Source organism: Trifolium pratense, linkage group LG5, assembly GCF_020283565.1.
Source record: "Trifolium pratense cultivar HEN17-A07 linkage group LG5, ARS_RC_1.1, whole genome shotgun sequence".
NCBI classification, from domain to species: Eukaryota; Viridiplantae; Streptophyta; class Magnoliopsida; order Fabales; family Fabaceae; genus Trifolium; species Trifolium pratense.
In genome coordinates this window covers 267,799-284,249 of record NC_060063.1, presented here as the reverse complement: position 1 = coordinate 284,249, position 16,451 = coordinate 267,799, and the positions used below count along the sequence as shown (strand labels likewise).

Sequence of the window (16,451 nt, the reverse complement as noted above, 5' to 3'; positions counted from 1 at the left end):
TCCTTACAAAACGGCTTGTAAGGTGAGGATTGCCTCTAGTTTATAAACACTTAGTCAGGCCATCTCTCAACCGATATGGGACTTCTTAATACACCCCCTCGCGTCCAGCGCTATTGGGCTTGGTACGCGGATATAAATGGTAGGTGACCCGATATCGGGTGGCCCAACGGATCTTGGAGAGGCTCTGATACCATGTAGAAAAATAGAGTTAAAAGATTTATCATTGTCATATATTCATGTGCAGATTACAACCTCAATATATAGAGGAGATTATTGTTACAAAGGATAAAGTATAGCCTAAGAATTAGGAGAAATTAGCTATACATGAGTCAACATCTATTAGACAGCTAGTACTAATTGATACAGTATTAATTAGAGAATAAATAAAATCTTTTAATCCTTAATTTCTCTAATACTTTCTATAGTAACAATGTATAGGAAACTAAATAGAAAAAGCATTTGTCTAAATAACATTCAAAATAAAATAAGAAGGTACATAAAATAAATAAAATTATTGATTGCCATTTTTCCAAGGTCAAAAGAAATGTATGGAAGAAGAAGAGGAAAAAGAATACCGTGTCCTTTGGTTCTAAAAAAGAGAAACAAAATGGCATTAAAAAAGTTGTAAAAGGTCGTCACTTTTCCCATGAAATAAAAATAGCATTTTTATTGTTTAAAAAAAAAAACTAGCATTTTTATTATATTCCATGTAAGGTTGGGATAAAATTACTTAATTTAGGCTCTGATTGAAAAGACACATGAGTTAGTTTAGAGTTTATATGCTTATTTGATTAAAAAATTATTCGTTATAAGTTCATCTGGTATAAATTAGTTTATCAGCTTATCAAACAGAACCTTAATGTTTGTAAAACCCAACTTAACTAACAATATCAATATTATTATGTTAGATATCTCAACGAAAATTCAAACTCAAAATCTTACTGTTATATGTTCGAATTTAAAGAAGCATTAATCACTACGCTTAAAATATTTTTTACAAACTTCCTTAGATATCTATCCCAGAATCAGAAGTAAAGGATAAAAGCAACCATAGGAAAATTATCTTTCTTCTAAATATTCTTCTTTTCGATCAAGATAATTAAGTGACGAACCTAATTCCACTTTCTTCCTTTAATCTTTCCTTTCCTTCTCAAAGAATATCAAACAAAGGCCTAAAGTACATATAAATAAATAAATAAATAAAGTTCAATTGGTCATAATCCCACAAAGAGTGGAAAGCACGATGGGTGGAAAATTACGAAAATCACATACCTCATCTTTTTTTTTTTAGATTCAATTACATAACTCAAATTATTCTTTTTATAACCCTATGGTTCATAGGGAAAGGAGTCCTAGTAGTCAAGAGTTCGGTCGCGAGGTAAGTAAAGTCTGACCAAAAAATTTTCCACCCAGGAATCAAACTCGGATTCTTTCGAAATTCGTCCTTTTTTATGAAGGTCATTAACCACTTGAGCTCAATAACTTTGTTACGTACCTCATATTTTGATGTAACTAACGTGTGACATATGTGACTATGTGGTATAGTTATACTCAAACAAAATAGATGTCTAAAGTATATAAATTGACAAGTTGACCCGAAATTTAATCAAATTATGACTAATGATGAATATAATTAAAAATCAATTATCAGAAGAATGGCAAATAATAAAATACTATTGAGTGAAAACAAAGCAAGAAGAGTAAGCTTTATACTTCTTAATTTTCTACGTGATTTCCGTGGCCGGCTAGGTTTTTAATTTTTTTTTTTTCCCTTTATTCTTCTATTTAAATCCATGGAAATGAATCATCATGCCTATTTGGTTCAGTCATCTTTTATTTTCATAATTCAATTGACAATAGACCACAAAGAAAGAAAGAAAGAAAAAAGCATTAAGAGAGAGAGGTGCAAATGGTTGAGATTAGTCAAGCATGTGGTATTGAATTTAAATGATACAATTGAGTTTCTTTCATTTCTATTTTTTCTTTTTTGATATAGTTAATAAAAAATTCAATGTTAAATTTTTTTTCGACACCTTAAGCAAACTAAAATAAATTAAAAAATTACAAAAATTATGACGACATAAAACCTTACTTGGTGTTAAAACAATCCAAAAGATAATACAAAACAGTCAAAAAGGTATTGAATCACAATAACTCAATTGGAAGCAAATCACTGCACACCAAGGACACAATCAAGCGAACTTGTGTACGGACGCGTAACTGGATTGTAAAAAAAAGAGGTATATGTAGGTTAGCAAGTTTCTAACCCAGATATTTTAAAGCGACGAATGGGTATGACCGCCATCACAATAAGGAATCCACACACCAAACGTTTTACCGTGAATGTCAATAGTAAAATAACAACCATTTCTGGCCAAGCTGTCTGAAATCAATCATAAAGTACTGAACCGAATTTAATGACAATGACTTTAGCGAGTCTGAAACTGAACAAGAAGACAACAAACTCGGAACAAAACCCAGGAGACAGAACCACCCACAATGGGAAGGTCGTGCGGCGGTGTGCGGTGTCACCTTCCCCACCAACCCCAAGAAAACCAGCACGGTGAACCAAAAACCAAGAAAACTGGTAGATCTTAACAAACCTAGAAGCAATCAGAGATCAAGGCCAGAGATTAGATAAAATGGAGAGAATGTAAAATCGACACCGAAAAAAAATCATCACTTAAAGATTCACCACCCAGAACCCAAGAACTGCTGCCAACACTAAGCAAGATCACACAGAATGCTGCCGCAACGAAGGTCGGCGACAGAGCAGTGGCAGAAATAGACGACCGTCGACAGAAAAGGAAAAAATAACCCCAAAGTGGTGAAAAAGTGGCACGGAGGATGAGCCTCATTGCATCACTACCCACTAAACCTACGTCAGAAAATAGAGTTTGGATTTGATGGGGATGCGAAGGGTGGTTCCTATTTTAAGAGAGAACTCTGAGAAATTGGTTTTAAGAGAGAGAAGGCGGTGAGTTTTCAAACAAAAAAAAAAAAAAACAGAGAGAGAAGGCGGTGAGCCCCGTCTGGATCGAAGGAGATGATTTATTATTAAATATTTTCGGCTACTTTTATACAATTTAATAGTTTTTGGTTGAATTTTAACTTTGAAAAATAGGAATCGATTTGCAATTTTTGAAAACTTAAAACGATCAATTTACAATTATAAAAACGTTTAGGGGCTAATTTAAATTTTTTGAAAACTTTTGGGGCCAATTTTAAAATTTTAAAAACATGGGAACCTGCAACTTGCAAATTTTGAAAGATTAATGAGAATCAATTTGACTTTCATATATATAGATTAATGAAGAATTTAAAATTTATAGTTTTTTGGTGTCGTTTGAAAATTCTATAAATTTAGCTTTCATGAAAGGAAAACTCATTGTTTTCTTCCATGAAGAAGAACAATTTGTGTTTTAAGTTCGCCATATTTATGTTTTGAAGGAAATTGATTTTGTTGTTAGGGATTGATATGTCCTTTTTCTCTTTAGGTATGAATTTATATAGGAAAGATATCAATTTATTGATGAAGATAAATGATTATACACAACGGCCTCTTATAGAACAAATTATTTCTTTGAAAATTTGGGTTTTGGATTTGATGAAGATCAGAAATTTGTTGTTAATTCTTCGTAAATGGAAAAAACATATTCCTGAAAACTGCATTTGTAGACCTATGAGAGACAAAATTGTTATGCATAATTATTTGAACTGTTTTCAAAAGATTCACAACATCGGGTGCTAGGAAGCCAAAATTGTCAAATGTAAATGGTATAAAAACATGTTGATTGTCAGAACATGTTTTCTCATATTTGGTCATTTGCTTGAAGCAATTTTGAGGGTCTCTTGTCCCACAATAAAATTTAGTCTTCAATCCCACAACCAGTGAAACTTCAGTCAAGTCCACACATGCATGTTTCCCTTTTAACCAACCATACACTAGAACATATGTAGGTCTAAGCATCAATCACACTTCATGTGGGCTAGTCAAGAAGTTCGCAAACATCTCTTTCTTCAAAGATACACTTGTGCACTTAAAAATGTCACAAAGGACATCCCTCACAAAGTCATACCCGATTTTAAAGTCTATAAGCTTCCTACAATAAATTGCATGCTCCCCAAACGTATCAAGGTACAACTTACGACAAGCATATGGAAAACTTCACAATAGGAAATAATTGAATCATGAGGCGAAATTCGAGAATAGTGTGGTGTTCTACTGGTGAAATATGTTGTTCTAACTCGTAGGATAGCAAAAAGAAAATCTTGATCCTGAGATGCTTGCAAATACCCAAAAATTGTTTTTTGCCTTGTGGTTATGTCAAAGTCAACTTCCATGTTATAAACAATTGTAACTAGAAAGGACAATCACCGAAGCATGTTGGAATTTAGGGGGGAATGTGTCCTTGCTAGCAAAACTACAAAAGCTAAAAGTGAAATCGTATCACATAGACCACCAAAGCAATGTCAAAATTAGAGTTCATACTAGATATTTCATTGACTCTCTCTATATATGATCTTACAATACCCAAGATCGGAGACTGAAAGCCACAAAAGCATATGAAGCAACCCTAATAGGTAAAGAAGCCACCCTCCATTGAATGTACCCAAACTAAGGACGTCCACCGACCACAATATCCTCAATTGCACCTCACAAATCTTTATAAAACAAAATAGCTTCCTCTCCATGTGAATTGGTTGACACATTCTTAAGCCGAAAAAATATTTGATAATTCTAGTGCGTGATTTGAGTAAGAACAAAGCTCACTTTCAAAAAATAAATTTTTCATAATCTCCACTTTGCCACAACCACCCAAGTAATTATAAGAATTAGTGTCCGGAACACCATGTTTCACCAAGATATCTTTTGTGGATAACAATATATTTTCCAAAAGCCGCAACGACATATATCCAAGGGTATCATTTTGCATTTTATGGGTACACCTACCGTGATAGTTTTCCCATATAAAATAACACGCACCTAAAGTTGAATATGAATTTTAGGCTTTGTCTAATATGAAAGGTTTCATCAGGTCTTCTATGATACACAAGTTGCCAATATTTATCGTAATGAATACGAATTTTATAAAATTTACTGTTTTTTCTTATTCAGAAGTTATAAATTGTTTTCATAAACTATTCTAAAGAACATATATACCGAAAACAACTTATAAACAATATCATAAGTTGTTATTTAAATTTAAATAAAACCAATACAATACAAACATACCCTTCAAAGGATAGATCCTATTTATTTTGTAGTCAATCACTCAATTGTACATGAGGTCTCTTTCTCCACATGGATATCTCCAAGTTAGATTGTTCAAAGCAAGAGAGCACGCCACGTGTTGACCAAGAACACAATAGCTTACAGTTGGCAATGCATGCTGGCAATTTTGTCTTTGCTCTAAAACTGGTTTAGTTCACATTAATACGTGGCAAATATGCCACCTAATATTCTTTCAACTCCATCATCTTATGATTAATTTCAGTATACTCTTCATTCAAAGTACTTCAAAAAATTCAATTCAACATATATATTGGATAAGTATTATTATAAAACGTTGCTATTATAGTTTTCAAGTAGTCAGTTTTAATACAATTAATTCATCAAGTATTATATACACACATTGGAGTCTCTTTCTTAAGGCATGACCCTTTATTTATATACTTGTTTTGCTTTTTTGTTTTTTCCTCTCTAGCAAAATAAAAATGAAGTATACCAACTCCTTTTCAAGCATAAAAATAGTGAAAAAGTTTGATTAGTAAAGACTCATTTTGGAGATATTAATTATTGATAGGTTTAAACGTAGTTTTTATCCTCTTATTTTGTAGAAGTTGTAATTTTAGTTTTTTTATTTTTAATTGTGTAATGTTGATCTTCCATTTAAAAAAATGACCCGTAATTTTAACCGTCCAAATTGATAATGCTACAATAAATTAGGCTACATGACATGAATATTGAGGATTTAATTACTGAGAATCTTAAAAATGGGGTATTAAAATAAGCCGTGATCAAACAAACAAAAGTAAGACAATATCAATTGAAATGATACAAATGGTTGGGACTCGACAATTTATCTTCATGTCATCAAATCGGACGGTCAAAATCATATGGATCATTCAAAAAAAGGGTGGTAATTTATCTCACTCGAGGGCGGCAACAATGTTGAACTTTATGGATAAGTGTAACTTGGTTGACTTTGGCATGACAGGTGGGAGTTTCAGGAAGCTAGATAGGACGCTTGTTGATGTTCCATGGCGCATGTCTTTTCCAGATGCCTATGTCGAAGTTTTAGGTAAGTTCCACTCTGATCATAACCCCCTTCTCTTGCAGTGTGGCCTTCCACTGCATAATGATGGGTCTAGACCCTTCCGTTTTGAGGCAGCTTGGATCACTAACCCAAACTACTCTAATATTGTTCAAACGGCTTGGGGAAAATCAATTGACAACTTTACTTCATGTCTTCACAATGTCCAACAAGACTCTCTTCGTTTTCACAAGGAAACTTTTGGTAACATCAGAAAAAGGAAAATACAAATTGAGCGGAGATTGAAAGTTATCTAGCAAACTTTGGAAAGAATTGACTCGGCTCTACTTATATACCTCCAGAGGGAGCTTCAACAAAAATATGATACAATCCATGGCCAAGAGGAGATTCATCTGTATCAGAAGGTGTGTGATGACTGGATTAAGTTGGGGGACTGCAACACCAAGTTCTTCCACACTAAAACCATTATTCGGAGGAAAAGAAATAGAATTCATGGACTGCATCTTTCTAATGGTATTTGGTGTAATGATGACACGATCCTAAGAGATTAAGCTCAAAATTATTTTAAGAACTTGTTCCGCTCTCAAGCTACTCTATCTCTTGGGGAGTTGAATGATTTATCTTTGGCTCCAGCTCTTAATGAAGAAGAGCGTCAGTCCCTTTGTAGCCAGGTGACGAGAGAGAAAGTTACATAAGCGTTGAACCAAATGCATCCTTTCAAGGCCCCAGGTCATGATGGCTTCTAGGGCATTTTCTTCAAACAATATTGGCACATAGTTGGGGACGATGTTGTTCGCCTCATTTCAACAAGACAACACTTATCACAATTACACGGGGACAAAAGAAGGTCTTCAAACCCTAATTCTTTCTTTATATAAAGTATGTCAAAATATTATTTTAGGTAAGCAATATTTAACCCTAAAAGTATCTTTTAACTTCAATGCATACCGACTTGATGGTTGAAATCCGTGCAAGTATCACACTCCCTCTTTTACAATAGAGTTAAACCAACAATAATCCTCACTCATTGACTACCAACACACTACAAGAGTTAAGACATTTTGCAGCGACTTTTTCCTAATAACAATAAACTTGTTGGTAAAAATATACATGTAACAACGATATTTTTAACTCGTTGCCATTAGCAAAAACTAATTTCAACAAGTTCATTATTGATGGCAAAAATGACTTGTCCCAATGACAATTAAAGTCGTTGGGAATAATATAACTTTTTTACAGCAACATTATTTGTCATTGTGAATAATGCAATTTTGACAACAATATATTTTGCTGCTAAAGATTTTTTATTTTTTTGCAAAAAACATTACTTGATGCTAGGAAAAATAAAATCATATCTTATAAAAGACAAGTAAAATATAAAACATATAAAATTTTCATTTTTTTTTGACGGAATAAAATTTTCATTTATTATTAGTCTATGCTATATATTTTTTAAATTGAAATAGGAAAAAATTATTTTAAAACTAATGTATATTGTACAAAAAAAATTATTTTTTAATGTTTTTAAAATTAAGATTAAAATATAATATTATTAATTTTCATAGATTTGTCAAATAGGAAGAGATTGATCCTTTGTATCAAAAAAAAAAAAGCAAGATATTTTATTAATATTAAAAAAAAAAGGATTTGTAGGATTGTGGTTTCATCCCACGTCAATGAAATATTGGATAAGCATGAGCATTAAGTTAGTTCTATAGGTAGTGCCTCTCCAAAAGAAAGTTATGGAGTTAGTGGATAGTAACTGTATCTATCCATGACTTAGGCGTGAATGCGGTGATGATCTTTAAATAATTAATTGACATGGATTACTGTCAATTCCACACAAAATAAATTTTGGTGACATCTTATATAACACAACACTATTGTTTCACTTCTAAAATTATTTGACAGTGAACAACAAAAACTGAGCAACAAAAGTAGTCATCTCCATAGTGGTGTTAATCGATTGGTTTATTGCACACCTTCAAGGCATGTGTATTTCTTCTATGTCATGATTCAACACTTTATATTTCTCTTCATATCTACACCCATGCTATGCTGGTAAAATTCTTAAGGTTTGCAAATTGAACTTTTTTTCTCTTCAACTAATTACTCGTAGAATTCATTATATAAATAATTGTTTATTTCTTTTTTTTGCAACAACATCATTGCAGGTGTCAAGTTGGAAAGAGTCTAAAGGAAGTTCAGGAAAAAAAAAACAAAGATGTTCATTAACATTACCTAACAAGCAACAATCCAATATTAGCATCTAAAGATTTTTTATAGAAGCATCTCAAAATTGTTAAAATTAAAGAGAAGAAGATGAGAGATGGCGAGTTGAAGGAGGAAGGTGGTTGGTTCCCCGTGATATTGACTTTTTTTAATCTAATGGCATGAAAAAATAAAATTTGGTGACTATAAATCTATAATCCTCTTAAAAAAAAATGGTGACTATAAATTAATTTTAAAATACTACATATAATTAATTTAAATAAATTTGTATATTCAACTTATCATTTAAAATTCCATAAAAAAAAACATTTAAAAATCAATTATTGCATTTCAAGATTGAAAAATAAAACATGATATATATGGCAGCGACTTTCATTGTTAAGAAATATTACATATGAGAGCAAAAGAATATTTCTAATGGCAGCGTTAATTGTTGTTGTGAAATCATAAGCAACAACAACGACATTAAATATTGTTGCTAAACTTTTTGCAACGGCACTTATCGTAACGACATGCAGCGACTTTTTTTTTGTTGGAAAAAGCAACTTTGCCAACAACTTAAGAACTTTGTCAATGACTTTTGTTGCTGCGAAATAGCATTTTTCTTGTAGTGACAATCTTATCATCTAGATACCACTACCCCTTTTTTTCATAGCTGCTGCAAAATTCTCATCCCAAAATATCACATGCACTAATATGCATAGTTTATGATTTTTCTCAAATGGAAACTCACCACACATGATTGCCTTGTACAAAACGCTCCCACTCCACTCCTCATAATAAAATTTTGTACTATAAAATTCAATATTGTTATCAATGATGCAAGGACCATAAGTATAGAAATAGTCCATATTCTACCACTGTGTGCTGTGCTACAACAGAGAGAGCCATGGGACTGGGATAACAATTAATTTTGACGTGAGTAGAGAGGCAAAGAGTGGGACCTGAGTCCTTTTCCCCTTCATCTTGTGTTACACTTGCACAAAATATATAGTTTAAAGTCTTACTTTTATAGAAAATAATTAATTTTCCTAAATCGATTTTTTGACCGGACTTTACTTATATCGCGGCCGAATTTCAAATTTTTAGGGTCTCTTTTCATAAAAGTCGGAGGGTTAATTAACATCCAAAACAAAATAGTGAAGTTTTAAAATGAATCTTTTTTCAAAATCCCAGTGAGCTTATCTTAATTTTTGCATTTTCAACGTTAATTTGAATATTTTTTTGTAAACCAAGGGGAATTGGAGAAGTATTGTTCCTGTACACCTAAAAAATCCTACATCGCTTGAAAATCGAGGCTAAGGGTAGTTTAAATACAATACACACACACATTAATCCACCAAGACGTCTTTTACAAGAACAAAATCGTGAGGGCTCATATGCATTCGGCATAAAGCGGATAATACCTCATAACGTAGTGTGGAGCACTTGAGGGTAGAACGGAACATTGACACTAGAAGGAAGGGACAGATGCAACATGGCCTAGCCCCTTACCCTCAATTGAGGGGCAACTCTCCCGATACACCAAAAAAGTTTCACATCGCTTGGAAATCGAGGCTAAAGCGCGTATTTTATATACAACACTCACAAACCTTAACCCACCGATGCACCTTTTACAAGAAACAAAACTATGAGGGCTCACACACGACCTAAAGCAGACAATACCTCAAAATGTGGTGTGACGCACTTGAGAGTAGAACAGAATAAATATCATCAACTTAAAACTGACAAATGAACCGTTCAAATTTGATAGTCAATTTAACAACTAATTCGTTAAATTTAGTTTATGAATCAAATAGTTGAACTTAACATCATATCATTATCTAAAAAGAGTACAAATATCATACAATCCGCTTCCATACTTCCAAATTACATCCCTATTTACAAGAACTTAACTTATGTCATTAAAAATGAAAATTATATTAACCTAATTTTTATACCGACAATTATTATTGTTGGACAAGAGAGTATGAAAGAGTTTTTTAGGTTTTGTTTTTTCTCTTTTCTTTTATTCACGTGAAGAACTAGAATGAGAGGTCACAAACTCACAAGCTATAGTAGCTACAAGGTCGTGATCTAACCGCCACTGCCATAAATGTTTTGTACTTAGGATGCAACACTAGCTCATTCCACCCACACGGTTGCTGGGATGTTTATGAACCTTGTTCCATATATATGTTTTTTAGATTCAACTTTTACTTTTTTTTCAACATAATAAAATGGATTGTTTGGTTTAAAAAAAGCATGGATGAAAGGAAAGGATATAGAAAATTTACAAGTAACGTGTTTTTGGGATGAATCTAAAGTATCCTCTTCAGTCCATGCGCAATTAGAGACATTTAATTTTTTGTTAAGTTAACTGAAACATCCTTCAAGAAATTAATATTTTTAAAAAAAATAAAAATAATCACGTGCGTAGGTCCTCATAGACCTTAAGCTAGCATCCCTCGCAAATATAATGGAGGTCACTTGCCTTTGCCTAGACCACGGACCTTCTTGATCACCAATAAATTAACATTCACTTACTAAATTTTTTTACAAAAATAGCATATGATAGATAAACTAGCTAATAATAAATGAATTTACGGAGGGCAGTAGATATTTTAACCTTTATAAGCAAATAAGGCTGGAACGATGTAGTTGATGATGTTATAAAAGAATATTTTTTGCGCCTTTGAAAACTCTCACATTGAGTTTCATATAAGACAAATAAATAAGGTCGTTCATGTACTTATAAGGATAGTCACATTTAGAATTAATTCTAATATTTTTATTGATGTACTATGTATTTAGTATGTGGTTGTGAATGAAATGCTAATTGTAATAAATAAAAATAAACTACTATAAATTAGCGGTTTGATTTAGCTGAACCTATAAACTTAATGATGGAATATTAGCCCGAGATTTAATAGTGAAAGCTTAACTAGAAATTATTATTAAGTGGATTGATTTATGATCAAAAGTCAAAACACTAGTGGGCAAATGTAAAAGACTTAACAAATTATTTCAAATCATTAATTTGTTTTAGTTAGAATTTTGGTGCTGATCTTTTATGGCCTAAGATATATGAAGAGTGAAGACAAATATGCTATGAAAAGAATGGTTCAATTAATTGGTACCAATGAAAATGAAATATTATTAATTTGGAGATAAAATGGTCTATAATATTAAATTAATGCAACTAGACAATGGATATATTTGGCATTTGTATTAAGCACTTAACTACAACCAGTTGTTTGCTAACTTTTTATGAACCAAACGCGCTTTTGTGTGTTAACAACTACTGCTAACAAGCATTTGATCATGTAGTGATTGGAAGAAAATTATGAAAAGATCCATTGTATCCTACTATTTTTCTTGTGTTTTATTTGTTTAATTGTTGCTACCAAACAATACATTAAGAGCATATGATTGTGACAAATATTTCTATTTTTTATTAGTTTATATTGTTTTGTAAGATTTAGTATTATTTTTATAAAGACTTAAATATTTTTCTTTACAACTTAAATATGATTTTAGTCATCCATATACCTTAGCTCAATTCAAAGTCAACGAGTCTTAAATTGAGCTCATAAACTTACTGCAACGCAAAAAAAATCTAGGAGTTTCTCCAACATGAATCTCGCAATGTAATTTACTCACAATATACTTTGAATTTACTCACAATGAATGAACCAATGGCACTCTTCTCCCACGTAGGTCCTACTAGTAACTCTCATAGTCAATCAACATTTTGCTTTATATAATTAAAGTTACTAGAAAATTTAGCTATCTACAAAAATAAAAAATCTCAAAAGAATTAATTAAAAAAAGTAAAGAAAAAGAAAATCGGTGGAGTTTGTAAATTGGCAAAAAGCCATAAATTCATTCATAAGGCAAAAAGCCGTCCATAAATTATCACTATCACGGGATTGTTTGAAAATTGAAAAAGTCCAAATGTCATGACTCATGACATAATTTAATTTAATTTAATCTTTTTTTATAAGATCTTTTGAATTTTTTTTATAAACAATGTTTTTTTTGAATCGGCTAAATTTTATTAATTGTTATGAATAGTATAGATGTGGATGTCCATTTGTCTAGGCCCATAATCTTGGCCCATGTAATCTCCTATATATATGACTATATCACAATGTAAAAGACACACCTTGAATAGAACAATACAATACTCTATTCCTTTCTCTTCTCCCTTTTCTCTCCTTCTTCTCTATTCTAGTTATTCTCTAGAAATAGTTCATAACACGTTATCAGCACGATAGTCTCTCTCCCCTCTCTAGAAAGGTATAGCAACCATGAGAGGTGATAATTTTATTTCTTGTATTTTTTATTCTATTTTTTTTCGTTTTTTTTATATTGATTCACAGCCTACGATCCAGAAGTATCGTAGTGAAATTTTAAAAATATGAATCCTGAAGATTCATAGTATGATGAAATTTTAAAATATGAATCCTGAAGATTCATAAACCTACGCTTCTAAAATATCAATCCCTGAAGGATTGAAAAAAATAACTGATTTGATCTATTATATAGTTCTTAAAGAACTTAAAAAATCCAAATTTTGTTCTCCATGAAATCTTGATGAATTCAATTGGGACACATCCCTGAAGGATGTACAAAATAATTGATAAGATCTATTATATTTATAGAGTTTTTGAAGAACTCATGAATAATTCAATATATTTATGCATCCCTGAAGGATTGCACCAATATATGTATTCCTATTACATTATAATATATGTTATACAGTTCCTGAAGAACTCAATGTTGTATGCATTCCTGAAGAATTGCATAAATGATTAATTTTACATTATAATGATGTTATATAGTTCTTGAAGAACTTCTTATAAATTATTTCTTATGAATTCCAGAAGAATTCAAAATACATATACATGCATCCCTGAAGGATAGCTTTATCAATTTTTTTTAGAGTTTTGGCTATTTATAATTTTTATTGAATTTATTTTATTTATTGTTATAATAATAATAATAATAATAATAATAATAATAGTGTATAATCTATGCATATCATGCTGATTAAAAATAAATAAATAATAATAATAATAATTTAATATGTATCATCATATTGTAAAGCTAAAGCATAAAAATATTCCAATTTATTTTCAATAAGTTACTAATTAATCTCATTCATAGCATATGTTACATTATAATTATTATTAATTTCATTATGTTACTATTTAATTTGCATTATAAAATTTTAGTACGTTACATTATATTAGTATTTCATTGGAATTATCTTTTATTAGACTGTGTTTAGTATGTTTATCTAATTATTTGCTTAATTTTATTATTTGATGATAGTATATATCAATGATAAATAAATGAAAAATCATTCCCCGAAGTGAATGAAATCTAACCCACTGATGTTACTCCATTCCCAGAAGTGAATGTAGTAACACACGATTACCATGAAAAAAAATTTGTGGTCATGGTCGTGGTAATAGTCATGACTGTGTTAATTTTAAAATTTCGGCTTCTCACTAGAAGTGAAAAAAAATAATGAAAAAAAGAGTAAAAAGTGGGCAAATTAGTTCCTGAAGAACTAAAGAAGAAAAAGGGAAAATCCAATTGAATGCACAAGGAATAAATTATTCTTAATCATTATGAAGATCACTTGTGATATAGTTCTTGAAGAACTAATGCTTTAATAATAATGATCTCCGATGGATTACTCAAAGAATATGAATTTCCCGAACCATTGTTAATGAAAAAATTATTTGTATAGTTCTTGAAGAACTTAAAATTCAATATTAAAGCATTTCTTGTAGTATTGCTGAAGAACAATTTTTCATAATCAATGTTTATAAATATTGGTGGTATAATTCTTGAAGAACTAATATTTTAATTTCCCTAAAGATATAGTTCTTGAATAAGCAAAAGTTTAATATCAAGTATTCCAGAAGGATTGGAAAATTGTAATTTTCCATAGCCATTGTTGATAGAGATATATTGTTAAGTTCCTGAAGAACTTACAAAATTTTACAACATGATTACAATCTATATGATATATTTGATCTTGGTATAAGGTGAACCAAAATTAAAAGGAAATCAATAGAAGAATTATTTATGTCTCTTGAATATGCTCTTGAAGTAGCAACTTTGAAAAAAAAAAGTTCAAGAATATTTTGTATATCCATTGTTGTACATACATTGGATGGATATTATTGATATATTAAACTCGTGATTGAATGCATGGTTCAAACGTTTTTTTCTTCCTCTCATAATAATGATTATTCTTTGCTCTTAAAAAAAAAAAAATTATTCCTTGCAAACATAAATTGATTTTAATTATTCGGTTACATATTTAAATCAATTGATTGATTTTAATTTTAAAATCTTTTAATTGTTACTATATTTTAATTTCTAATTCTACTGAAATCCACATAAACATTATTTTGTTATACTTTATTTTTACTCTTTTAATTCTCATACAAATAAATTATTACTATTTTTTTATTGCGTTCCACCGAAAAGATTTTTTTTGTAGAAACATATTTGTTTAGCTTGAAAATATTCATCGATACTACTATTCATGAAAAATTAAATTTTATATTTGGTAGTACGAAAATTATTGAAGGCTCCAGAAGAGACAATGCATTATTATATCGAGAAGCAAAGTTGCACTTTGCTAATATATTTTATATTTTAAGTCTTAAAGAAATTTGTTACCGAAAGATATTCACATAAATGAATATCATATTGAAACAAGAAACGACGGAAATATTTTATCTCTATATTACGAGACATATTATCAACTTTTGTCTCTAGTTTGTGGTGTACTTATGATATTAGTGCAATTTAAGCACATGTTCAAGTAAACCAGAAGTTTACAAATAAATCATATTAATTTTATCATTGGCAAGATCAATTGGGTCATTTCTGGTCTATTATGAAGCGAAAAATTTCTATGAATATGTATTGAATGGCCAGAAGTTCATTCAATCTAACACTTTTTGTGTATTACTAGTTCCCGAAGAAAATTGATAAATTTAGTAAACGAGCGTCTCTTATTTTATATATAAGGTGATATTTATAAATCAATACACCGATCATGTGGACCAATTAAATTTCTATAATTTAATTGATGCATCAACTAAATGGTCACATGTATGTTAGTTATCAACTCACAACCAAAAGTTTGTGAGATTATTTTTGAGAGCTCATTATGTATATATTATTCTAGAAAGTATTTGATAAGTATCATATGTTAATTGAAATTTATACCGAACATCTTGTAGAATATGTTCATACAAACAAAAATAATAATGGACTTGAAGATCCATTCTTTAGACGTCTAAAGTTAATTACATGATCGATACTTATGAGATCAATACTTCTATGTTCTATTTTATATTTTGGGAACATTTAAATATATATGTTGAGATATTGATTCGCTCAAGCCAATAAGTTATTATACGAAAGTCTTCCCCCTAACTTGCAATTAAGTTTAGTTTTATACTCTAATATTTTTCATATAAGCATTTTTGGATGTGTTGGTATGTTCCAATTGCTCCAATATAATGCAATACGATGAATTATTAAAGAATATTGGGAAAATATATTTGATACAACTCTTCATCCCTTATAAATTATATTGAGCCAATAGGGACTTGTTTATAGCCCAGAAGGATAATTTTCAAGTGATGATGAATTAGTTTTCCCAATATTAGGGGGAGGGAATAAGCAGCTGAAAAATATGAACCTGAAGTTCAAATGAATCACTTGAAATAAATAGTTATTATTATCTCATCTTGATCCTCATATAAAATAGATTGAACCAAATGTTCAAAAGATGTATCATTTGCAAAGTTTATGAAATCAACTATCAGCTGCTAATGCTCCAATCAAAATGGATGTCCCTGTTGGACAATCTTATATTGCAAATGAATTTTAACCACCCTGTAGCGTGGTAGGTCAGTCGGT

General features: G+C 30.5%; 1 protein-coding gene across 1 annotated transcript; it reads left to right on the top strand.

Annotated features, from left to right (window-relative positions):
* Window positions 1-6,172: 6,172 nt before the first annotated feature.
* LOC123884274 lies at window positions 6,173-6,574 on the top strand. Its single transcript, XM_045933345.1, has one exon. It carries the CDS (start codon window positions 6,173-6,175, stop codon window positions 6,572-6,574), a length of 402 nt encoding a protein of 133 aa, XP_045789301.1.
* Window positions 6,575-16,451: the final 9,877 nt, after the last annotated feature.